At 44.8% G+C, this 26,371-nt stretch overlaps 1 protein-coding gene across 1 annotated transcript in view; it reads right to left on the reverse strand.

Moving 5' to 3' along the window:
* Nucleotides 1-2,760: 2,760 nt before the first annotated feature.
* Nucleotides 2,761-26,371, reverse strand: part of FBXO32 (F-box protein 32) — a 32,820-nt gene continuing 9,209 nt past the window's right edge. Inside the window, exons 5-9 of the mRNA XM_054590454.1 lie at nt 15,229-15,322; nt 14,234-14,418; nt 9,629-9,811; nt 8,519-8,662; nt 2,761-8,106 (exon numbers count right to left, since the gene is read on the reverse strand). Of these exons, the coding sequence (XP_054446429.1) occupies nt 8,017-8,106; nt 8,519-8,662; nt 9,629-9,811; nt 14,234-14,418; nt 15,229-15,322 (696 nt within the window). The 3' untranslated portion in view covers nt 2,761-8,016. The remainder of the gene's footprint in view (nt 8,107-8,518; nt 8,663-9,628; nt 9,812-14,233; nt 14,419-15,228; nt 15,323-26,371) is intronic.

Here is a 26,371-nt window from a genome sequence, read left to right on the forward strand (position 1 = left end):
CCCTGAGGGCCAGCACTGAGCTCACACGGCTGAGTGGCTGTTCCGGGGTCTAGGTGACTGCTGCTTCATAAACATTGCTTATTGGAGAGAATTTGAAATGCTGATTCTTGGTAATGTTCCTTGGGCATCAAAGTGAGTGGCATCTGCCTCATGGAAACTGGGAAGCAGACAACTTTGCACTTGCCGCTGGCTGGCAGAGCTCTCCTGCCTAGCTCTTGCAGGCCCATACATCTGGGTGGTCAAAATAACTCTTGCTGCTGAAGTAGGCTATAAAAGACACTTGTGCGTTTCATTTGCAGACAGATCCTCACTCAGTTTGGGGTGGGGGACATGTAACAGAAAAGTCAGTGGAAATTTGTCTGAAAGGAAATTTGAAAAGACTAGAGAAAAAGCTTTGTAGGGATGGGCTGCTGGGCAACCTAGAGAATCTTATCAGATGAACTGTTTTGGTTGCCTGTTACTGCTGTAAAAAAATTACCACAAATTTAGTAGCTTAGAACAACACAAATTCACAGGAAGTTCTGACATGCGTCTCATTGGGCTAAGGTCAGAGTGTTGGCAGGGCTGCATTCCTTTCTGCAGACCCTACGGGAAAATCATTTCCTTGCCTTTTCCAGATTCTAGAGGTTGCTCTCATTCCTTGGTTCATGGTCCTCTTTCTCCGTCTTCAAAGGGAGCCATGCGGGATGAGTTCTTTTCACGTCGCCTCACTTGAACGCTCCTGTCCCCCTCTTCCACTTTTAAGGATCCTTGTGATTACACGGGCCTCCCCCTGCCCCGCCCAGGTAGTTTAGAATAATCTTCCCATCTCAAAGTGCTTAATTTAGCCACACCTGCATTTTCCCTTTCCCATGGTATATAACATGGGCAAGGGATTAGGATGTGGACATCTTTGGTAGCCATTACGTTGCCTACCATAACAGTGTTATGATTCCCACTTAAAATAAGTAATTCGTGGAAGGTATAGTTTCAAGTGGAAAGGTATGAAAATTTTACTAATTTTACCATGTTAGAGATTTGTAGAGAATTTGAGATATATTTATGCTTACTTTATTAAATTTATAAGTTATTAATTCTACTTGGGAATGTTTTGCTTATTAGGGTTGTAGCTCCTCTGAGCAGGTATTTGAATTGCTTATAAAAAAAGCAAATTCATTAGATTTATAATTGCATCTTAAAAACCTTTAAGGAATTTTTATTAAGTTTGTTAAAGGATTTGTTTTTATTAAGGACCTTTAGACTTTTACAGTTTGAGATTATCAAATAAAAGAAAACCTTCTTACTGCGTATGAAAATTTGCTTGACTTGTAAAGCTTTAGATGAACTTAAAAGAAACTTTAATGGAAATGGGTCTCCACATTTGTTACTTTATGAACTACCATTAATTTTTAACTGAGAAGCTATGCACATAAACTCATATTGATTCTTATTCTAGCCAAATGTAAGTATGTGGTCATAACTGAGACTTTAATGCATGTAATGAATATATGATATGTGGGTTTATTAATTCATTCTGGCCTGGCACTGTGCTAGGCACTATGACACAGTCATAAATAAGACTAGAATATTATGGGAGATGAGATTTACTCAGTTGGAGGGGGCTTCAGTGAGGAGGCAGCCCTAGGAGCACTAGATGCTGACCAGAGGGGCAGGGAACAGCATTCTAGGTAGGTGGAACAGCCTGAGCAAAGAATGCAAGGGGTATTTAGGAAATGGTGAAATTTTGTGAACCTAGTAGAAATTTTCAAACATTAGCTCTCATGCACATTTTATGTCATGTTCTGATGGAGAGTTAGTGGCAGCATCATGGTATGGTCCAGAGTGAATGTATCAAGTAAGATAGTCGCCCTCAAGTAAGGCACCTGAGCAAATCAAACTCAACTGGGAATGCAATGCAATTCTTAACCCTACTTTCAGAATATTTTGCTCAGGGAATCATAATTGCTCAGGACATAAATTGAACTCATACTGTATGCCTGGCTTCAAGCACTTTACATATATTAGAGTTCACTTGACCCTCACAACTGTAAGAAGTAAATTATTATCACCATTTTGGAGTTTAGGAAATTGAAACAGGGGTTAATTAAGTAAGTGTGACCTTTATCTGGCAGGACCAGGATCTGAACCTTGCGCAAGCCATGTCCTCTTTCTGGAATGTTCATGACCTTATTGTTCTGGGGCCAGCTCCTTCTGAATTTGCAGGTCTCAGCTTCAACATCACTTCCTGAGAGAGGCCCCCTGCTCAGCCTTTCTTAAGTAGGTCCCCCTTATTGTTCTGCAACTTAGTCCTTTTTTTATTCCCTTCATAGCTCTTATTACAAATTAAAATTCTTTCCTACTTGTTTTTTTTCTTTCTTACTAGAACCTAAATTCTGTTACGGCAGGGACCATATCGGTCTTGTTCATCTTCCTATTCCTAGTGCCTTGCACAGAGTCTAGCATGTAGTAGTTACTCATTAAATGTCTGTTGGTGAGTAAATTGCTATTGACTTCAAAGTTCATTATTCTCTAATCTTTGTACTGTACAAACACTAAGTAGAAATATCCCATTTAAGCATAGTGCTATATTATTGACTTAGGTTGGTACTTAGCAGCAAGCTTCTTTTTCTATGTATTCCTAGAAATTTTACAAAAAAGAGAAGTTTCTGGGAGAAGGCATAGACGCCTAGCTAGGTAAGAGGTAAACATACTCAGTGTGACAAAAAGCCAACTAGAATTGATACACACTGAAAACATACCAGTGTGTGTTGTTGGAAAAACATTTATTGCAATTCAGTGTCAAAAAGTTTTTACAAAAATATACCACCGTCTGGTACAAACAACTATAAAAAAGTCAGTTCATCATGCAAGAAAAGTGTGCAAATAATTTATACAGATGGACAGCTCACACAATATTAAATAAACATCTTTGCACATAATTGGTCTAACCTTATACTTTTAGTTACAATGTTCAACCCCCTATACTATTTTTCATTAAAAAAGTCAAGCCTCTAAGCTGAGGTTGTGGGCTTGAATGTAGCCCCGTTAGCCAGGGTGACTGGCACTGGGTAGGACAAAGATGGCGCCATGAGCTCTCAAGTGGAGAGCACTGCTGGGAGCCTTCTGTTTAACATACTTGTGTATCGTTAATTAAACAAACATTTCTATACTCAAAGACAGAAAAAGTCATGTTCAAACCCCAGAAGTAATGCTGTAGCAGATGGAATTTCAAGAGGTTCAGGGTTTCGGAGCAGCCATCCATTTTTGGCCAAATGCAGCAGGGCCTAAGTTTTGAGAGAGTTTTCAGGAAGTTTTGTTTGCTGAGTGAGTTCAAGGACACTTTGAAAAACGTCCAGCAGACAAAGTTTTGACTATCGTGGTTCCTTGTGCCTTGCTGCCTCATGGAATAATACCCCCTTGCTTCGTAAAGGTGAGGGTTGGGAGAGAGCAAGCTTCCGTGGGGATAGACGCTCACGGGGTAGCATCCCCAGCAGGTACCCGAGGACAGGGAGATGGCAGGGATGGATTCAATACACCTCTTAGTCTAAGGGGAGAGGAAACACGTGCTCAGTTTCTAGAAAGCAAGCCAGGTGCTCTGTCCTTATCTGTCTTAAGGGTCATTTTTGTAATTAACATGTAAGTACCCAGGGAAAAAGAATTGGTCAAACAAGCTGCTTATTTTCTGGCCAGCAGACTGCATTCACTAGAATGCTGCCTGTACTCACAGCAGAGTCAGAAGTCTGTGAAATTATTATATGGCTCCTTAATTTCTTCAGGGAGGATCAGGGACTTAAAATGTTTGGAGGAGTCAACAGCCAGACGCTGAACGCCGGACCCTCATGCGCGCCTCCCACAGTGAGGGTCTTGAGAAGACCCGTGCCAGCGTCCTGTGGCCCCGGCCACGCCGAGAAGTGCTGGGGCTGGGGCACAAAGGGGAGGCCTTGGAAAGTCCCAGGTGTAAGCTCAGGTCCGCCACTGGGTACCAGGCGGGCTGAGGCATGGCCCTGGAATGTTCTGGACCCATTGCCTCATCTCAAAAGGCAAAGAGAGTGCCAGACTTCCACATCTCTAACCACCCTTCCAGTGCTCAGGTCTAGGGTAAGAGTTTCCCTCCCTTGGAAAACCATGGAGGGTTTACTTTCTTTAACAAAGCAGAGAAGACAGCATCTATAGAAAACGTCAAGTTTAAAGGAATTATGATCTTGTTTGTGGAAGACATCAAGGGCCCAAGATATATCAAAGAGCCACATGTCCGCATTTGCCTAGAGGTTCAGGGTGTTTCTGAGGTCTGTTTAAACACTAATAGGATTTCAGGCCAGCATCCAGTCAGAAGGGATGGTTCACAGACTCAGAGAGTTGGAAACAGATTAAAAAAAAAAAAAACAACAGATGTCAACATAGAAACTGATGATATACTTTAGTTAGAAAAATTCACACATAAAGTTACAGTTAAAAAATCCACACATAAAATAGAGTGTTTGCATAGCAAGACATTATTGCCCTACAGCCTGGCAGAGAAATATAAACTCAGGTGCATGTTTTATGATAAACATTGTATTGAATGCTAAGGATGATACACTGCTGAACATGTCTTGAAATGATTGACCTTCTTGTACATCATACCACTTGCTTAGACAAATGAAATTCCAAACTCATTTTCGTCTCCCACATAAAAACAACGACAAGAAGGAGCATCTGTTAATGGCAAGCTTGTCATGAAAGTTTTTGAATTCACGGGTGAGAACTGTGGCAATAATGCAACATACACTCATTGCCTTACTTCACCATTGCCAAGTAAAGCCTGCTCTTGTGTTGAGTCTTGCAGTATAAGCAAGACTCATCTCAAGTATCTTCTCTGAGCCACTTTAATATAAAATTGATCGTCCCTAAACAAATGTCATTACACAACTGTCACCTAGAAGTGTCTGCCCTTCGCCCTTCCACATAACTGATCCGTCTGCTCAAAGCGCTGAGTCATAATGCAAGAGTTTAAGACATCTTTGGACTTTCTTCTGGATCTTGCTATAAAGCAAACACTCCTAAACTTCGCATATTCTCCTGTCCTCAAGTGCCATCGTCATTCTCAAGAAACCCTGGGCTCATTGCTCATAAGCCTTTCCGTTGGACCAAATGATAGTGCCCTCGTGGATTTGCCCACACTGCCCTGGACAACACTCTTTCCTTTTCTGTAAGTCCCCATTACTTCATAGTTCACATCCGTTTCAAATGCTACACCACAGGGTTGGGGTGGGGGTGGGTAAGTACAGCAAAGAGGGTAGAGTGTTACTACTTCTTCCAGCAATTTCCACTGTCATGTCCCTTCTGGCTTTAAGACCAGCAGTTACGAGATGGGGATTCTGTGTTTCTGTTTTTCAGATCAAGTTGTCCTTGGAGGGTGTGCCATGAGACATTTTATAGATGATTAGTGCCCAGGGAACACGAATTTTCTTTTTACCTCATTTTACTTATATGTGAGGCTCTGGCCACGTGTCACAGCTGCCATGTGGCACCAACACAGATGCTCTATGACCACTATGCCTGTCCCTATTGCCCTCACACACACCACAACTTCAAAGAGATGCCATTTCCCTTCCTTTCCCTCTCCCTCTCCACCTGCCATTTCCTTCTTATCTCCTTTTCCAATGAAAGAAAACTACAAATGGCGGGGGGTGGGTTCCTTAAAAATTTCCCTTAATTCTGTTACACACCACCTCCAATGGCGCCAGAGGAGATGCAAGAGCCCAGAGGCGCCTCCTAGGTAAATATCTCAGAACACAGAAGCCCTGCCACTTGTGGGTAGGGGTCTCTTGCGCACACGTGCCTTGCTGCTTCGGGCAGATGGGCAACCATGAGCATTGCGGGCAGCCTAACCAAGGCTGGCTCGCCAGCTTTGCGCGGATCGGCCAGGGCCGGTGACGTTTCTGGGACCACCAACCTGAAGGGGCCCAGGAGCCTCCACTCCTTGATCAGCATGAAGGGGCAGAGGTCACAAGTTGGAGGAAAGATGTGAAGGCCATGGACACCTAACCCTAAAGAGTCAAAGGTTCCCAAGTTCTGTCCCGCCTCTTTAAGAAAACAGACATTTGAGAAAAGCTGCCCGAGTTATGGAAGCTTTTAAACTCTGCAGTGTAGGCCCTGCATTTTCAGGGAGATCCTGGCTGGGCTGGGAGGCGGGGTGGAGGGCAAAAAATATTTCTCAGTATTACAGCGGTTTGTGGCCCTCCAAAGCTCGACCTTACCCAGCAAGATTTTATTGTTTAATATTTAATTTTTCTTATTAGGGGGAATTTAAATTCAGTTCAATTTTTTCTTCTGGGAGGGTGATAATAAAAAAAATATTGAGAAACCCTGGTATATGCACAAACATTGCAAAGTGAGGGGCACTGACTAACAGTTGGCTTCTCTTCCAAATGTTGGTACTTGAGTTGTGTGTTGAGGGAAGGGCGTGAAGAGGCCCAGCATCACCAGCTGGTTCCTGGGCTTGTTTCTGTTCAGCCAAACCACCTGTCCCTCTTTAGATCACCCCAGCTTCAACCTCTGAAGATGCACCGATCTTCAGCATGAATGGGAACCAAGTTCCTATTTGGCTTTGCTTATTTTCCAAGGACATGCAGGGTGGCAACTTTATTTACAAAAAAAAAAAAAAAAAAAGGCAAAGCAAATACAACAGCAAAATATGTACATTTTTGTAGAAAAGCAAAGTTCTATAAAAAGTAAAAAAACAAAAACACTCCCCACCCGCTCCCAGGAATATTTGACAATAAACTTATTACATCCTGAGATTCCCTTTCTCCCACCTAGTTACCTGCTGGTCTTGGCCTAGCAAGATACCCTGGGTACAAAGCATATTTAGGATGAACTGAAAGCCTCTCTGTTCCCTATTTGGCTGGAACTCTAGGCTTTATTTTATCATCCCTGCAAGAAGCCCTAGCTCAGGGTGACCATATTTTGATGTTGGACGTAAGGAAAAGAAAGCTCCTCAGTTCATCACACACCAAGAGGAAGGGCAGCCGGTAAAACGCCTCGCTGACACGTCAAACCTACTTTACAAGCCTTTATCAGCATTCTGGCTCCGACCAGTCCACAGAGACACGCTTATGCTTATCCGTGAAGATACCCCAGGAAGCAGACAAGCCCGGAAATTCAACAGGAATAAGAGAGCTTTCACAGCTACAGGGTGACTCATTCTATCTTTTCTGGGGCAGGACATCCTCTGGGACGGTTTTTAATTGGCCTTATGTTGCCCCGAATGAGTGACAGCATGAAAGGAAACAAAGCCTATGTATTTTGGGGGTTGTTCTAGACGAGAGGCAACTCCGAAGACTGCCCCATTCACCTCATAAGGAACATGAGTTCTGCCTCAAGATCCCTTCCTATTTTAAATCACTTTTTATAGATGAAAAAACAAGAAAAACAGACACTGCCTACTGGACACCGCATTTTGTCAGATCACTGTGTGCTTTCCGAGGTAGACTATTGTGTGACATCTTTGTAAATAAGGCCCTGTGTATGCCCATGTGGTTTATGATGGGTGGTACTTTCCTTGCCTTCTTAAAACTAACCCAAAATCAAAACCAAAAACCCAGGGATTTCTCATCTGTAGTTTTTCTTCTTCTTTTTTAAAGCAGATTTTCACATTGTAAACAAAGCGTGTTCTATCTTGTATTGGAGTTTTGCCCTCTTCTTCTGCATTTCTAGGAACTATCCAAGAGTTTCAGTGAATGTCGAGAGAATTCCATTTTCACCGACGACACAGAACTCCTGCCCTTACAGTCTTGCCGGCAAATTGTTAGGAAAAAAAGTTTATTTACAGTATTTCTGCTTTTCCATACCAATTCTAATGAGGAGGCTATAGTCTTAAATTCCCAGCCAGCGACTGCGTCTCTCCCCTCCAAATGTCCTCTCCGTGACTTATCTCAGAAGCTTCGAGCCAATGTTTAAAATGTACACTATTTACAAAGGAAGTGTCCAAACTCTGTATTCCCAGCCATCCAGTCAGCAGGGGAACCCTTCTGAAGTGCTGTCATGTGCTCCGATTCAGAACTTGAACAAGTTGATAAAGTCCTGGGGAGAGAGTGAAATGGAGCAGCTCTCTGGGTTATTGGCTGTGCACGGGTGGTCAGTGCCCTGGAAAGGAACATCAAGGTCAGGTTTGAGTTCTCAGAAGCATCTCGTTGGCTTGGAGCACCATAACGCGTTGCCCAACCTCAAAACAACATTCCTTGCCAAGAATGCCATAAATTCTGGAAAAACTAAAGAGCTGTGCGCACGTGTATATGCATGTGCACTTGTGCACAGAGATGGGAGAACTTTAGGATGGGTGGGTAGTAGGAAAAAATAGGAACCTAAGGGTGGGGGTGAGGGAAATTAAGGTATTTGAAAGTTTCTCTCCCCAGGACCAGAATTGGTTTTACCTTCACCTTCCGCTGGAGGTGGCAGTGGTGAAGATTGGAAAAGGATCTGGCGTCGTAATGGCTGGCACTATTGGCTCTTGGGGGCTGGGCTACGGGTCTGTGGCAGCCACCTTCGAGACACATACCTTCCAGGAAAGGATGTGACAGTGTTTGCAAAGCTGTAGGGTATCTCCATACTGCTCTTTCCGTGGGTAACATCGCACAAGTTTAAAATACATCTTCTTCCAATCCAGCTGTCCTTTGTCTGACAGAATTAATCGCTTGCGGATCTAAATATCAAATAAAAGTCGTTGCAGGAGAGTTCAGCAAGAAGAGGTTTGTGGTTTTCTGGTTCTGTTCTGCTCCCACCCCCTTCCCTCCTTTTTCATCTCTACCCTGCAATAGCTAGGGAAAAATAGCCAAGATAGAAGTATCTTCTGATAAACAGTAGCTTTTAACGAAAAAAAGAAACAGGTGGTTGGTGACATCTTTCTAGTGACCTTTACTGAGCTGCGCTTGGACAGTCCTTTCAAGTTTAGGTGACCTCAAGAAACAATGTCAGTCTTTTCTTTGCTACAACGTGAGCCATCATTTCCAGGGAGATGCAGTAACTGCTTGGCACAGTGGCTCTACTTTATGTCTAAATATTACAGTCTTCAAGAGCAGAACTTGTTGAACTCACACTTTTATATAAAGAAGTTGGAAAAAAAAACAAAACAGGCAGCATGAGGAAGGGGAAGAGCCTAGAGTCAGTGTCAAAAGGCCCAAATTCAAATTCAAGGGCAGTTTCCTCAACTAGAGAACCCCTTCACTAATTTTGATGTGTCACTCAGCCATTTGTGGCCTCAGCCTCTTCATCTGTTTAAAGTGGGCATCACGATATCTACCCTTCCCTGGGTCGTTAAAATAAAATGAAATAAAACCTGTAAAATTACTTCAGCTGTACAATAGAAACATATAAGTTGCTTTGTTATAAAAAAGGACTACTACCACTTTATGAATTTTTGGGGGGAGAAGTTGTTAAAGCGTGGATAAGAATGTGTGTGTGTTTTTCCATCAAAACCACCCCCCTCCAAAGAAAACAAAATCCCAAACACCCAGTATTTAGAAACTCCTTGGACTGTTGTTTTCCAGTCAAACCAGGAAGCCCTGGTGGGCAGACACCCACACTTCAAGCTTTGAGAAGATGCCTGGGAAGCTTGAGGGTGGGTACAGAGGAGGGAGAGAAGGAAGGAGTGGCCACTATCCCCACTGACCTGCCGCTCAGAGAAGTGGTACAGGCAGAGCCTCTTCCACAGCAGCCGGTCCTCGCTGAGCACGTGCAGGTTGGGGGCCACCTGGCCCAGGCTGACCAGGTCGCGCCCATCGCTCAGCCTCTGCATGATGTTCAGTTGCAGGCACAAAGGCAGGTCAGTGAAGGTGAGGCCCTTGAAGGCAGGCTGTGGGGAGAGGGTTACGTTAGGTCTTGGAGGGCAGCAACGCACAGGCGACGCTCTCCGAGGAGACAGCTGTCCCCTCGCCCTCCATCTTCACGCTGGTTTACTGGCCAGAAATCAAAAGCAGCCATTCTCCCTGCCCTAAGCGCGGACCCAGGACCCATGGCTACCACCACAAAGGACAGCCGGGCCCTCAGTGGTGCCAGAGAGATCTTCCTGTTTCACACAGCTTCATACTTGGACTCTTAGAGATTCTCCCAGCAGCACATGTTGGATTCTCCTCCTTCAGTCAGTTCACTCAATTATGAGATTTGCTACCTTCTGGAAGGGCTCATTGCACTGGAGAAAGCATTTCCCACCCCACCTGCCTGCTGGCCCAGCCGCCTATCTCACTGCCCCCTAGTGACACCTGAGCCCTCAAAGCACATTAAAGCCTGAACACACAGGACTGAGGTGGGGGGGTCGTGGGGGAGGACGTGCAGTCTAAGCAGTTCCATCCTGTGTCCCCTGCAAAGCAGGACAGGCGTGTAGAGGGAAGGTGGGCAGTGGCAGGGGGTCCTGGAAAGATGGACTGCGGAGAAGAACGGGAAGTGGCATGGGAGGGACAGGGGAGGGACACGCAACAGGTCTGGACCCCAGGTATCCTTGGAAGTCAGGTCTCAGTGTCCCCATGTCCAAAATGAATTGGTTTAGAAGACTCTGAAGATCCCTTCCAGCTCCAGCAAGCTAAGATTTGGAGCAGTTTCAGCCTCCTAACTCATCAGAAGTGTCTATGACTTGGCGATTTTTATCGCTCAGGCTGCTGGGCTGAACTTTCAATTGTTTGCAGAATCCAGGGCTTTGCTGGGCTGCAGAAGGCCCTAGACCTATTTGTCGTTTATCATCTGCTGCTGATCATAGGAGCTAATAAAACTGCCATGAGATTTTCTTTTTGTTCCCAGCACTTCAAAGCATCTACTTTTTTGGTTAAAACTCCCAGGCCAATTATTATATGAACTCTTATTAAAGTCCACTTGGCAGAGTTCACTCTCAAATTTTCAAACCTGAACTTTTACAAAACTCTTACCCAGGCCCCATGCCGAGAGCCCTTAGTCCTGATAAATGGTTAACTGCTTGCATGCCTTCTTCTTTTTGAATATTAACATTTAAGAGAAAAGTAAGTTACTCTTCTCTTAGGGATCAAGTGTTTGGCTAAAATCCCTTACATCAACCCTGCCCCATAGGCTTTGAAACCCTGCCTTGCTCACGGCACACTGTGACTCTGTCTGATCCCCTCACCCCCCACAAACCAGTTCTCTTTGGTTTTTATCCTTTATTATATTAATGATTTTGCTAATAAAAAAATTGGCTCTATAGGCTTATGAAATTTTGAAGGAAAGCAAGATACTGATAGAACTTTGGCAACTAGAAAGTAATTACTGTAAATGTCACCTTAACATTTTCATATAATAGTGTACTTTTCTTTAGTACAAACTGTTAAAAAGTAAGCCTTTTAAATATAGTCCAGACCAAAGTAATTAAGTCCCCCCACCATCTTTCTCTGTTTTATTCCCCCCCCCCCCGCCCGGGGAGTTGGGCATCTGTATGAAAAGCTCTTCAGGGCTCCATGGGTTCCCTGCTCTACAGTCACACAGCTCAGAGCCCAGGACAGCACGAGGGAGGAGCGAGCACTGAGTAAAAGCATGGCTCGGCAGAGCGGTCTGGGTTCAATCCTCACGCTACACCTTATGGTGGAGAGACCCGGGCCAAATTATTCCCAACAGCTCAGTCATTTATGAAATGAGAAAAAGCGTATCTTACAGTGTTGCTGGGATGAGATGATGCCTGGAAGTCCTGACTTAGCACAGTGTCCGGTAAATATTACTTATTATAAGGACTTCTACTTACAATTATTCACTAGATGAGTCAATATACAGAGTGGGGCAAGAGTAGGTTTACAGTTCATATGGAAAATAATAAATAATAATACAAGAATAAATTCTGTGTTTCGTGTGCTCACAACTGGAAACCTACTTGTGCCCCCCCCCCGCCCCCATATGTAAAGGACTTAGAAGAGTGTCTGCCACAGTGTGGGCCCTTCATAATAACAGCTGGTGCCATTACAAGACTTACAGCATGTCAGGCATGGTTCCAAGTGCTTTCCATGTATTAACTTTTTAAACCTCACACCAGAGCTATGAGATGCACATTACTGCCCTATTTTCCAAATGAGGAAATGGAGACAGCAGTGGCTGACTCACTTGCCCCAAATCCTGCAGTTGATCAATTGTCGTCATCAGTCCATATTACAGGGCAGTATTTTCTAATTGTATTCCTCTGAACTTTGAACAAGTACTTCAGGCAGGCGGGGGGAGGAAATGTCCCTTTAAATCATTCATTCACTCAAGTAAAATTTATTGACTACCTTCTGCTCTGTGCCCGGTGGAGCGAACAGAGCAGAGAAGAAGATGGTAATGTCCTTTCTTTGTGGAGCTGACAATAAGCCAGTGCACGGAGGCAGGGAAGTGAATGCCCGTATGAGACAATTTCAGATGGTAAAAGCTGATCTGAGGAAGGTGAAATGACAGTGGCTTCAACAGATTGGACGGTCAGAGGGGGTGACAAGCTTAAAAGGCCCGAGCCAGGATGAAGCTCAGAGTGTGCAGAGAATAGCTTGGCCTCGCTGGAGTACCACGAGCAGAGTGAAGTGAACTTGTGTTCGAGAGGTCCTGTGTGGGATTTCTTTGGATTTAAAGGTTTGCAAAAAGCTGAATCACTGAATAAATAGTTGGAAGAAAGCTGGGTTGAAAAAAAGTTTGGAAACCATTAATGTTAAGAAAGCTTTGCCATTTTAGGAATAAGAAGTGCAGAGTTCTGGCCCCAGCTCTGTCCCTAATTGCTGAGTTACTTGGGGAAAAGCACTGGGCTTCTCTGGTCCCACCTCATGAAGAAATAGCAACTACAGAGGTTATCTCCCAAGAGCGCATGTGCATCAGGTAAAAGGAGCTCTGGGGGAGTAAGCCCATGGGTGTGCAAGGCATGTGGGTGGGTGGGGCCAAGGAGGGAACAGAGGCCAGCTCTGGGCCAGTGTGACCATCCAAATCAGTGTCCCAAAACAGCGGGAGGGAAGAATGCTTTTAGGACAAATGGGACTTGCTCATTTATATCACTGGCTGGGTAATTCTCTTCTGGGCTTAGAAAAAACAGTAAGTATTAAGTCCAGGCTACAGGGAATGCCAGGAATCAGGGAGAAAATGTTAAGTGTGTTTTCTGTGAGAGATAAGCTGGAAATTTGGGTCCCAAATTCACATTGTCAAACTATGCCTACACTTGAGAGATGGGAATGGAATAAATTATTAAAATAAGTCAGATAAATGTTCATTAGAAATTCTCATATATTCTTACAGTAGATAATTGAGATAGCTTTTGAAAGATTACCCGGGTTTGTGCTCTGCATTGTGTGTGTGTGTCTGTGTGAGCCTAAGTGATTCTAAGGAAGTCACATAACTCTGAGGCCTCTGTTTCAGAACTTAAGAAACTAAGGCACAGAGAGGTTATTAATGGTAATGTCAAGGACACTGCATTTTGAAAACTTTATAGAGTAAAAAAATTATTGAGAAGAGGTCAAAGGATTTTTTCATGTTACTTTCTTGAGAGGCGGAGCAGACCCAAACTTGATGAGCGTGAGTCCCGGAACCACTTAAAACAGCTGTGGTCAGTGATTAGCTAAGTGAACCAAGTGCTCCGTGAGCCGCCTAAGAGCGCCTGTCCATTAGTGAGCCTTGGGAGATTACACCAGCGTCCTTCTCACAGCACATGCGTGTCTTGTCCTCCTGCTCGCTGGTAAGAGGACAAGAGCCGAAGTCCAGGTTAAAACTTAAAGGAGACTACTGATAGTAGTTAAGCCGGTAACATAGGGCTTTTTTTTTTTTTTGGCTTTGAGTTAGAATTGCTCATCTTTTCTGACATGCATGTTCATAGTCTTTAATCAAAGGTTTCCTTTGTCTTAACTATTGAGAATTGGAAGTAGAGTTTTGAAAGGCTGGTACCCATTCTTCCAGCCACTGCCACCACAGCTCCCTCGTAGTCAGGCAGCGTCCTGAAGCTGCGGACCACACATGCCTTAAGAGGAAATGGGCAAAGAGGAGAGGTCTGCAGATCGCACTGAGGATTGCAGGGGCAGAGCCAGCATCTTCCCCAAAGCCTGCTTTCCGGTTTCCCCACCAGGTTTCACCGTTTACATAGTCCGATCCTGCTTTGCCAAGTTCTTCTTCCCACCCTCCCTCTATCAGGAAGCCCACCTCCAGCACTTAGTATAAAGCATCAGAACAGAATGGTCCAGGCTCTTGCATCACCAGCATGGAGATTAAGTCCTGGTAAGGCTGCCCAGGATCTCGGCCGACTGAAGCCCTTCCTGCCAGGACAAAGCTGGGCGGTCACGCTTACCCTGGTAATCTGGATGTTGTTCAGCTGTTGCTGCCAGTGCAGAATCGTCTCCATTCGGTAGACCCACATGTTAATGTTCCCGACCAGCACGCACTTGCCGACTCTTTGGACCAGTGTACATAAGGAGGTGTAGAGGGTCTGGAGTAGTTCCCTTATTAGTCTAATGTTTTGCTGGTCTTCAAGGACTTGGGTGGAGAAGACAAAAAGGAAGATTAGTTAGGCTGCTGGAACACTCTATGTTGTATAAGTGGCCTTTCTTCTCTATTCTGCTCAAGTTACCTGGGTATTGCCTCAGGGGATACGGTTTTCTTTCTTGCTGGTGTTTCTTGTCTACTTGGCCAGCTTCTGCCCTCGAGGTTACTGGGTAGAGTTTCCATTATCTAGGTCCCTCTTTGTTCTGTCTCCCTAGTTTTCTACAAAGACTCTTTCTTTTTCATTGTCCCACCAGCACCAGTGGTTCACGTGATTTGAAAGCAGTTGCTTTTGCCTGGAGGTGCCGTCCCTTTTAGGTGGTCGGTGATAGGAGCATATGGGAGTTGGGAGCTTGGGTTCTAATCATATATGGGCGACTCTGTGTGTGATTATGGACAAATCACTTTTTCATGAGTCAGTTAATCCAAAAACCTAAGGTTCCTTCTGGCTCACAGAGTCAATGAATCTATTCTGCCTTGTACACAGGTCAATTTTCTAGGAATTTGGGATGCAGAGACTCTGTAGCCTAGGTGGGAACATGTGTTTACACCGAAAAGCCTGAGAGGCTGACAGCAGGAGGGATGGATTCAGTAAAAGGATGGGAGGGTGATGCTCTTTTTGCGATGGGCATGAGTTGTACCTTTTTCTGAACAGGGATCTGGCACTACTGAGCTGTATCTGGAGTTACTCATCTCCATCCACTCACATTCCCTTAAATCTAATGACATGTCCACTCTACTGGAAAATCCATCTGTCTGTCCCCGTGCCTATAAAAAGGGGTGAGAGAGTGAGAGAGAGCTCACCTTTCAGTACCACTTTTTCCAAAATGTTCATGAAGTTCTTTTGGGCAATGCCACTCAGGGATGTGAGCTGTGACTTTGCTATCAGTTCCAACAGCTGTGGATAAAAATAGAAGTTGCCAGGCTTAGGATACAGAGATATTTTTTCTCCTCTAATCTTCGCTTTTGAGTCACATGACATGGAGATAGAGACTGAGGGGGAGAGATAAATAGCAGGCAGGGCCACGACGCAATAAAAAGCAGATGCTCAAAGTGAAAGACAAATGGGGGTAATTCAAAACCCAGGAATCAGGCTGAACATTTAATTGCTTTTTTCTTTTACATATAAAGAGATTGGCTGCAGCCCGGACTAATTCATTCTGCTTGTCCTACTTCAGCAAGTGGAGCTGATGTACTCTGAAGGGAACAAAACCTCCTATGACCTGCGAATGTTTGAGTTCCATACAGTTGCTCCAAGCAGGAATTCTACCCCAGCTTGAACTTCTTCCCCACTGGCCATGACTGCTCTCAAGGCACCTAAAAGCTCACGTTCAGCATCCCTGTGCACTTTCCAAGGAAGTGGCCTTTCTATCAGGGTGTCTCCTGCTTATGCAGCATTCAATAAAAATACTATTCATTACACTTAACTTTCTGTAGAAAGAATCCAGTCACTGGAAGAGGGAGGGATGCAGGGATGTAGAGAACCTATTTCTACAAAGAGGCTAGGATCCTTGCATCTCTAGGTTTAGGTTCCGGTCTTGGTTTGACTGCTTATTATCTCTGTGACTGTGGACAAATTACTGACTTTTTTGGTGCCTCCGTTTCTTCATCTGTACTAATACTGACAGTCCTCAAGATTGTTGAGAGCTTTAAGTGAGGGCATACACTCACATCCCTGAGCACAGCGGCTGGCACTAATCAGCTAGAAAATAAAGGCGAGTCAGTTCTTTGGAGTATGCCCCCATTCCCACCACCCCCATCACCACCAAATAAGAAAAAATAAAGATAATAACTTAAGTTGGCCCATCCTCAGCCCAATCTTTTTTCCCTTCTATAGCAGAGCTCTGTACAGATGTGGCAAGATTTTAAAAATCCAAAGATTCTATTGCTGAAAAATGAAACTTGAGACTGGAGTGACCCATTTAACAGATGCGCAGAGTGAGGCTTGAGAAGCCAAACCTTGGCAAGTCCTCCACAAGCAGGGAGCGGCCTCGGCAGAGCCCTTCTCAGCACGCTTCCTGCTTTCATGGAATTATCAAACAGAAGGGGTTGCTGTTGAGTGAAAATAATCTTACCAGAACCCACAAGGCCCCCAAGAAAAATGAACTAGCCTTAGGCTTAAAAAGTAAACTAGACTCAGAGAACTGAGATCTCCGCTTTCTCTTAAAGCTTGAGTCTCTGCTCGAGGAAGTTTTCTAAGGGAGTTTCATCTCCTGGCCAGGCCCCAGCCCAGCTTTTCTTCGGGTCAATAAACACTGAGTCTGACACTGTGCTGGGTGCTGGACTCAAGGCTGAGGGAACTTGCAAAGTGACATTCTAAAAATTGGGCTGCAGGGGAGAACTGAAACTTTTGGATCCAAGCCCCAAGCAAGTCAAAGAACCTCTGCTTCCAAAGCATTTGTTTAAAAATTTTGTCCCTGTGGAGCCTCTTGGGAGCCTGTCAAACCACGTACAGACTTTTAATTTCCTGAGCATAATTTTATTTCAAGTTCAAAAAAAAAAACCAAAACACCCCCAAACCTTTTCCTGCCTGGTTTATATACTTCTCACACATGCAAGCAAAGATGCCGTCATCCGACTGGGAGAAGGCGGAGAGAAAAGGCTGAGGCTAGTTTGTTAAGGTTAGTATTGGTGATCCAATATTGGAAGTCAAGGCCACTTCCATGGGTAGTGGCCACACTGGATGCCCTCTGCCTGTCTGGCTCAGCTGTCACCAACTAGCAACGTGAAAGTTGAAACAGGAGTGAAAAATGGCACAAAGGGATTGGCAAAACCTTTCATTTATCTCCTGGACCAACAACGAGATGCAGAAGGCCAAGCCGATGGTCTATTAATACCCCGAGCCTCACATGACCAGCACAAAGCATGATGAAAGAAAACAAAGCCTTGAGTGGCTCTTGGAAGGGCAGTCGGCTGTGCACTGTGACTCATCGGGGTGGGAGGTGGGTCAAGGGGGAGGGAGGAGGGTGGGCAGAGCTTGGTCTGAAATCCATCCAAAACCAGATTCCTTGTGACTACCATCTCATGAGGGTGTCACTTTTAATCTTGTCTAAAAATGCACCAATCACAAGGACAAGAACACTTTCAGAGCTCTGACTATGCATTTGAGGGAAAAGAAAAACCCTTTGGTCTGACCGAGATGACCTCTAAGGAGGAATACAGCAGCAAAAATGTGTCTACGGACAGCCGCGTGACATGTTAACTACCCTGTGTTTAATCCTTTCTCAGGAGAAAGTCCCTCTTTTCACCTCTAGGGCAGCTGTGGGGTCAGGAGGAGACCCAGATTCTCCAGCTGGGTGACTTTTACAACTGTCATTCATTTAGCAAGTATTTTTTGAGTGGCCACTCTGTCCCAGTGTTGCAGTAGGTGATACGGATATGAGGGTACAGACACAGCATCCTTCGACTCATGGAGTTGACTGTGGAGTTTATGATGCAAGTCAGCTAACCTCACAGAACCACTTTCTTTATTTCTTTATTTCTAAAATGGAAATAAAAGGGCTACTTATATCAGGCTTAGCAAACGTTTTTCTGTAAAGGGCCAGATAGTAAATATTACAGTCTTTCTGGGCCAGATGGTCTCTGCTGCAGCTACTCAGTTCAGCAGTTGTAGTATAAAAGCAGCTGTAGATAATATGTAAATAAGTAGGTGTGGCTGTGTTCCAATAAAACTTTATTTACAAAAACAGGTGTGGGGCCATATCTGGCTCTTGTGCCATAATTTGCCAACTTCTGCTGTATATATCATAGAATTCAAGAGTGAGGGCTGCAGAGCCACACTGCCTCAGTTTCCCCTTCTGCAAAATATGCATAATAATATTACCCATTTCAGAGTTGTTGTGAAGATTACATATGTTCATAAAGCACTCAGAGTACTCATAAAAGTGCCTGGTACCAAGAATATACTCAATAAATATTGTTACTAGTTTTTATCATAATACAGAGAATATATTACTAGGTAAAATTACTGCCAGAGAGGGCATGGTGAATTAGGGTAAAACTACAGCTGGTTTAAAGACGATTAGAACTCCTGTATTTCAATTTTACGTATTGTCAACCAAATGCTTAAATGCTTTCAAATTTTAATATTGCTTTCTGTCATTTTTACTATGTTTGGGATACCGTTAGTGTCTATCTGTTGATAAAATTAACACTGATACATTTTATGACTTCCATAAGTGCATCTACCATGAAGTCTTAGTTTGCTAATAATAATGGGTATTTATTACAAGAGAGTAACTGTGCTAAGCAGTTTACATGTGTGAACTTGTTTAATCTTCAATGGCAACCCTGTGGGGGTGGGCTCCCCATTTGACAAAAGAGGCAACTACAGCTCAGAGGAGGTGAGTAACTCACCTAAGACATACCAGCGGTACTAAGTGGTGGAGCCAGAACTGGGCCCAGATATGTCTAACAGAAAACATGTATTTTGGTAGCTTCAAACTTCAGTTTCTCAAGGCCAATCAAATTAGCATCTAATGCCAAACTTTACTCTAAAAATAGCAGCAGTAACATATATTGTTACATTCTGAAAAATAGAGTCTGGAAATTTTATATCAATATTACCTTGTGACAGGTAATCATTTTTTAACATTAAGGGAGAAATAGCACGCAGAAAGTATTAATAGCATGTCTAGGATGAGGCAATTGCCTTGGGTAAACCACTTAGGTCTATTTTCCGTATCAGTGTAATGTTATAGACCGAGAACAAACCAGTAGGTAGTATTCTGTGAAATTCATAGTCAAGAGGACAGAATTCTTTGATTTCATTTCTGTGTCAAGCAAGCTGTGTGCCTAGGAGACTAGAATTGTCTCTAGCAAAGTATTTACCAAGATGGCTTAGCCAACGGGACTCTCAGCCCCTAGTCACCAGAAAAAAAGAGCAGAGGAAAATGTCTCTTTTGGAAGTGGCTGTTTGTTTTCTCCTGGGCAAATTTTTAGCCCCGGTGCCAGTAATTTGTGGCTGTGTTTAAGGAGGGCGAAGCCCACGGTGTCACCGCCATGTGGGCAGCCGGGGTGTGCAGCGTGATTGGAGTGACTAGCTGCGCAGTAACAGGAATGGTTCTGGGCTCCTGGAGGAAGGGACGGCGGTCACGGCTTACCGAAACCACATCCTGCCCCTCAGCTCTGGCTCATGCTCAGTTTGGACACATCGAGTAGGAGAAAAATCTAGTTTCAAGCAACATTGTCTAGTGAATCTCGGAGCAGATGTCAACCACGTTTGAAGATGAATGGGCAGAAGAGAGACTTCCCTCCTATCTCACATCACCCACAGGAAAAGCAGGTTTCCTATCTTTTCTTCCCTTCAGTTTATCTTTAACAAATAAATCAGCTCACGTCACTACTCTGCTTAAAACCCTCTAATGGCTTCCCTTTGCACTTAGGAAGAAAGTGCGATCTCCTTACCGTGAATGGCAAGGGCCTCGCTGGCCTGGCTCTTGCTCCTTCTCCAGCCTCATTTTGCGCAGCGCTTCCCCCAACTCAGTCTGCTCTGGTCACGCTTCTGTCGTTGGGGCCCTGAACAGGCTCAGCGCACTCCCATCTCCCAGCCTTTGCCCTGTCATGTCATCACACGCTGGCTCCATCCCACCCCTCGGGTGCCAGTTCACTTGTCGTCTGCTCAGAGAGACCTTCCCTCACCATCTTGGGTGGAAACCTCCCAGTTGCCCTTTGTCTTTCTGTGGTTTCATTGTTCTTCGCTGTTCCATTTATACGTATCTGAAATGATCTTGTTTACTCACTTGCTGATTGTTTAATTGGGATATGAACCTCAAGACAGCAGAGGTTGTTCTGTTTGTCCCTCTACCTCAGCCTGGAACATGGTAGGTACTCAACCAATATTTCTTTCTTAATACATTATATTAGAATCAAGGAGTGCTATAGGTGGAAGGAGCCTGGGAAACGATATACCCAAATTCCTCCGGCTATAGAGGAGGCGGCTCCTCATGGTGTTCAGATGACACAATCAGTGTCAATAGTGGATGATCTGAAAGGTCAAGCTGGTACCCTTATGGGGTCTGGTCCCATACTGATGCCCCAGCAGTAAATTACTCACAAGGCAAATGTATCATAATTTCCAGGGGGGCAAGCAGATCAGATCTAGAGGGACACTAAATAACGGGGGCTTTGGAGGCATCAAAAAAAAAAAAAATAGCAGCTGTCCTACCTGTTCGTTTGAAATAAAACCACACCAAGGTTGACCACCAGGCTATTGCCCAAGTAACTCTATTTTGCATAGACTATTAAGAACATAATTTATCCCTAAATCCCTCCATCTCCCATGACAGGGTGCTATGCAGTTTGAATTCTATCTCTGGTTGGAAAACATGCCACAGGATTATCAAAGGTAGAAAAGAAGCTCCCAGAAAGCTCCTGCCATTTCTCACATGCTTGGTACCCAAGCTGGGTGCCCATGGGAAGATTATGTCTCTGGTGTTAAACCCTTGGCTACATCAGGCAGTGCTTCTGCCCACACCGAGTGCTCTGTACTTACCAGACCCTTATTTATTCAATGGGTAAATAAAATTTAAAACAAATTAAAAACCTGGAGAGTTTTGTCCTGACTTTGAGCTTTAACACTGACAGGTTGGAAGAGGGAAAATCTCAGTTACATTAATAATCTTCAGGCACGTCAAGATTGGGTAAATATTATTCGCAAGCGAAACATCTCTCTAACTGAGGGCGTTAAAATCCTAAGAAGGAGGGCCAAGTTTACATGAATTAATTGTATTCTCAGCCGAGGGAAACTTGCCTCTGTCTTCCATCCATCCCAGATATTTTTGAACTTGCAGTGGTGCCCTCCTCTGTTGCATCAGTCTGAGCAGCTCTGTTTGATGATCCTGCTTAAACCGGATGCCCTGTCTGCTCTGCACTCCGCACCTCTACCCTGTGATCCTGTGGACAGCCCTCCGGCCCGGGGCTGCCGTCACACCTTTCCACTGCCGTTCTTCACACCTCCGGTTTCTCTTCAGGGCACCCGTCCCTGGGAAGCCCTTCCCCTTCTTCTCCACCGAGCCCACTGCCGGCCATTCTTCAAGGCGACACTCAGGTTCCGCCCCTTCCAAGCTGCCGTCTTCAGTGCCCCTACCTCCATCCTCCAAACCAAACTCCACTTGCCACTTCAGCAGTTGTACCTGTTCCCCCAAAGTAGCCCGGAAGCTCCTGCCAACCAGTGGCCAGGTCTTACATGATTCTCAAGTGGCTCTGGCAACGCTAGGTGTATGGCAGGGGCTAACACAGAAGTACTAGTTTAGGGAAGCCAAAGCATTTGCCACAAGCACTATACTGTGGGTGTGGACCTAGCAGGGGGGTGCTGCCAACTCCCTGCCATTGGGGAGCTTTTCCTTTAGTGGATTCCAGGGGCCTCTGGATCCTTAGTCACAGATGCGTAGAACAAACCTCTGTCTTACCCTCAACCGCAGTGGAGCATAGTGTGAAATGCTCTTAGGGACCTCCCTCCTTAAACGGAAAAAGTCTGCTGAACTGGTGCTTAAACCTCCGCTGAGCTGTCCAGTTTAGCATATCCTCCTGTATTACGCACCTAACTAAGCCTAGCAACCTCTGGGTCTGTGGTTAGATTCTGAGTCCTCAAGAAAAGTGGTATACAAAAATGGGCACACCTTTGATCCAGAGGTCTCCAAAGTGGGATGGGAAAGAAAATCATAAAAAAAAAAAAAAATCAATCTCTATGTTTTATTTCATCTTTAATTTCCAGTTTTGAGTGTTTTCTAATGCCTGGAAATAGGACCCTAAAGATAATAATAACAGCAACAACTGATACTCACTGAGTGCTTACCATGTACCAGACACTGTTTGAGAGCATTTTATATGTTTATATTCAGTTTAATTCTCATAGCAACACAATGGGGTAGATACCATTACTAGCAACTTTTAAAGATATGTGGTCTACAAGCGAATGTATGAATACACATACATTGACAGCACACGTTTTAGTTAGTTATTTACTGTTAGTAGTCCATGGTCAAAAACACCACTGTCTGGTCTCTCGGCCTTCCCATCTCTCTGGGTGCCCTGCATCTGGGGGACCCTCCTACTTCTGCGATGACTCCATTACTTCTGTGGCTGTGTAGGCAACCCTTCACTTTTTCTGGTAGCGCCCCCCGCCCCCGCGTGCGCTCTCTTACTTCTGTGGGCACCCCGACAGAGCAGGATCTGCTTATCCGAAATGCTCATTATGACTGAGAAGGCTAGGACTTTTGAGAGAGGCAGACTTTCTTCCTGTAAAATCACTAGCAGCCTAATGAGCATTCACAGACAGGCCTGCCCAGCACCCTCACTGTAGTGCCCTGCAGTGGGTTCTCACAATTCCCTACCGTTTCTGCAGGCCGTGTTCAAGTGGGCTCAGGGCTCTGCTATTTTGACTTTATTGCCATGGAGGTGGCTGGCCACTGTCCCTTCGTCCCAGTTGCTCAGTCCCAATGGAAAAAGATACCACCAGTTTTATGACTCTAGTGGCAGAGGCCACTGTACATCAAAGGAGGGCCACCAAATGTGTGCGGCACCAAATTAACACAAGGTCACTGCGGCCGAGGGGCCGGGCTGCTCAGGCACATCACGACCCACCAGGGCCTTGGCAACAGCGCGCCCGTAATTGAAGGCGCTGGGTTTGCACTTGAGTCATAATGCCATATTTCAGCCTTTGTTTGCCAAACCGCCAGTCAACTTAAACTGAAACATGTTTTTGGAAAAGACTTTTAGGGGTGGCAGGAATGCATAACTTGCTGGAAGCATTCAAATAGACTTAGGGTGGTAATGCTGAAAAAAATTAAAAAGTGCATTGGTTTAGGTTGTGAAGTTCTTTGCTGCCTGAGGGACACGCGAGTGGGTTTGCAAGCTTTTGTTTGTCCTTCCTGATCTGCTAGCTATGGGGGGAAGGGTGGGGAGGGGAGCAGTTCATCTCAGGAAACTGGTACTTAAGGTTCTCCAGGACCTTCCCAGTCTGCACATGGCATTTATAGTTACTGTGTACGTGGGCACATTCTCATTCCACAGAGAGAGGTGTGAGGACCAGGTCAAAGGCCATCCTGGCAGGAAGGCACTAAAGCCCTCCCTGTGGGCTTCAGTGTCCCATTGGAAAACTTAGTGTGCATTTCATATAGTGAAAAAAAAAAACCCAAACAAAATGTGCAAAATGTAACATCTGGGCCCCCAAATAGTTCTGAGCTGGTTGGCAGACTTGAAAACACCCTGGGATCACCTGGTAGATACATTTCAGTAGCAACGCCTGGGCATCTTCAGTGAATTAAATCAGTCACTGTAGAGGCGGGCTTTTGGGGACCAGCCTTGCATGCCATTCCAACAGGCAGCCAGGGCTGGGAACCACTGGGCCACAGCAGGCTCCCTTCACTGAGCAAACCTTCCCTGTCCACTGGAGACTCACTTTCCCTGCTGGCCTCTCTGTGCCCGGGGTGCATTCGCCAGGGCTTCTCTCCTGTGGCTGCCAAGGTCAAGCCCCACTACTAGCCTAGCCCAGCCTAGCTCAGCTCAGCCCAGCCCAGCCCAGCCCAGCCCAGCCTGCACCCCCCTCGCCAACCTCAGGGGGAATTTCTAAAATGTGTTGGTCCTGAGGCATGATGTAAACACATGACGGTTCATAAATGAGTAAGTTGCTGCTTCTAAAGGTCTTAAATCATTTTTAACACCCACCGTTAAAATTGTATTTAAGCCACTGGGGCAATGTGGGGAAGGGGGCAGTGGCAATGAGGGAGGCCTGAAGACAGCTCAGGTACCCCTGCCATATGAAACCCCTGCAATTTATTTTCAGATTTTTCGATCCCAGAAGTTGGATGAAGTTGCTGTGCTTACTGATAACAATGGTAACATTTTGACACAGCTGTGCCGGCCATCTCTCTCCCCTCTGCATGCCTCTTTTTCTGGGGATAACAGCCTACATGCACACAGCGTATTTAAAAAAATGTACTTTGCCTTTAAGGAGATTAAAAAAAATTTTCTCTTTAAAGGCCTTCGAAAAGTTGGTCCAGTTTCTTACTGGAACTAAGGAATCATTGTAGCATTAAGAAACCATTAGGTCAAAGTAGTAAGACGTGGATAACATACTGGCAAGCTACTTTGCAAAGTTGGTTTAAGGATAAGAAGAATATATGAGAAGTGTATTGAGTTCCTTAGAAGAAAAGCCTCAAAATGTGGTGCCTATCATTAAAATGTTTTAAGCTCTTCATAAAAATAACATATTATTTCTCAAATTACAGAGGGCTCTCAAAGTGAAGGGGAAAGAAAAAATTGTTCTTTCCAAAACAGAACTATTTTTCCACTACTTCTGAACTTAACAAACCTAAAAGCATACAGCAGTTTCTCCAACTTTAAAATTGTTTAAAAGTATTCATGATGCAGTTTGCAATTAGACTCTATCAGACACAAGTTCTCCGCGCCTAGTCTTAATCAGCTGCAAGATTTCCCAGTTAATCATTTTTTTTAGGTAGAAAAACATTTTTATCAACTAAATTAAAAAGATATGTTACGGGGACTCAGTGATAACTTTGGTAAGTAGGTAATAATAAATATCGGTAGCTGACTGCACAATGGCTTCGGGTCTGCAGAGTATTTCCATATGGAATATGTTACTGAGTTTCACAGCCACGCAGTGTGGTTGAGATTATTCTAAGTCCCTTCTCAAAGGGGGAAACTGAGTCTTAGAGAGGCTGAGGCAGTGAAGGTAGTGGAGCTGGGGACCTCACCCCAGGACATTTTACTTTCAATCCTCTGCTTGCATAGAACTTACTGTCGCAGTTAAGAGTGTGGGCTCTGCCTGCCTGCATTTCAGATCCTCATTTTGTACTTACGTAGCTTCCTGACCTTGGACAAGTCATTACGTCCTGCCGTGTACCTCCATTTCTTTGAACAGAGACAATAGAAGTACCTCCACGTTGTAGGGTTATTGAAAGGATAAAGGAGGATAAGGTACATGATTGCATGAAACACGTTTTTGCTGTCATGATCCTTGTTCCTTTCTTTAGTTTTTCTTGTGAAAGGAATAACAGGTGGGAAGGAGAACCATCTAAAACTGTCCCTGTTGCTGACCAGTTTGTAATCAAGACGCCAGATCTGGGTGTCTGGCTCTCACACCTAGAGGATGGAAACTATTCATATTCTTAGCAACAGTTTCCAGATCTTCCTGGGCCTGTCTCCAACCAGCCTGGACTGGGGTGCAGGCTGCGGTGACCTCCCTGAGGTGGCAGAGTCACAGAGAATGACACGAACATTTCATCAGGACAGTCTTCTATTTGCAACCTTTTTGGATTGGAATAAAGGTTCAGCTGAAGAGTGGACAGATCCGCTGATGTGGCCACAGGCTCAGCTTAGAGCTTCTAACCTATGAGGGGGCCTGGGTTTTCGTCGGGCCAGTTGGGACGGCAGCCCTGCATCTGTCCATATGACAGGTGAATGAGCCAGGCATCAAGAGGGCCCGAATGTCATCGCTCTGGCTGAGACTTTGCAATCATCTGACTCAATGACATGGCACGGAGAAGCACAACAACCCAGGAAGGAGAAAATAAAAACCAAACCAACCAACACCCACACAAGGAAAATTCCCTCCTACTTCTGAACCGAAAACCCAAACAGCTGCTACCTCCCAGGTTGAACCACAGACAAAAAAACTCACAAGGTTTCTTAGGGGGAGAAATGCTAATGAACCAATTAAGAAGAATCCCTGACTTGTAGGTCATGGTGTTAGATTTATTTGCTTTACTATCTTCATCACTGATATTTTGCTAAAGCTCATTAAAAGCAAAGGGAAGACAACTGGCCCAAACAGGTAGTTTCAAGTTTCAGGTAAACACAGGACTGAATGTTGTTATCATATGGGGTGGAAGTGGAAGGGAGTCATGGGAAAGAAGCACTGAGGTGCTTTGAACTCAACCGGTGTCGTGGTCTAAACCCAGAATGCTTTGGGGTCCCCTAGAGCCAG

This window comes from Pteronotus mesoamericanus, unplaced genomic scaffold (genome assembly GCF_021234165.1).
Source record: "Pteronotus mesoamericanus isolate MK-2021 breed Mesoamerican mustached bat unplaced genomic scaffold, CSHL_Meso_final scaffold_174, whole genome shotgun sequence".
Taxonomy (NCBI): Eukaryota; Metazoa; Chordata; class Mammalia; order Chiroptera; family Mormoopidae; genus Pteronotus; species Pteronotus mesoamericanus.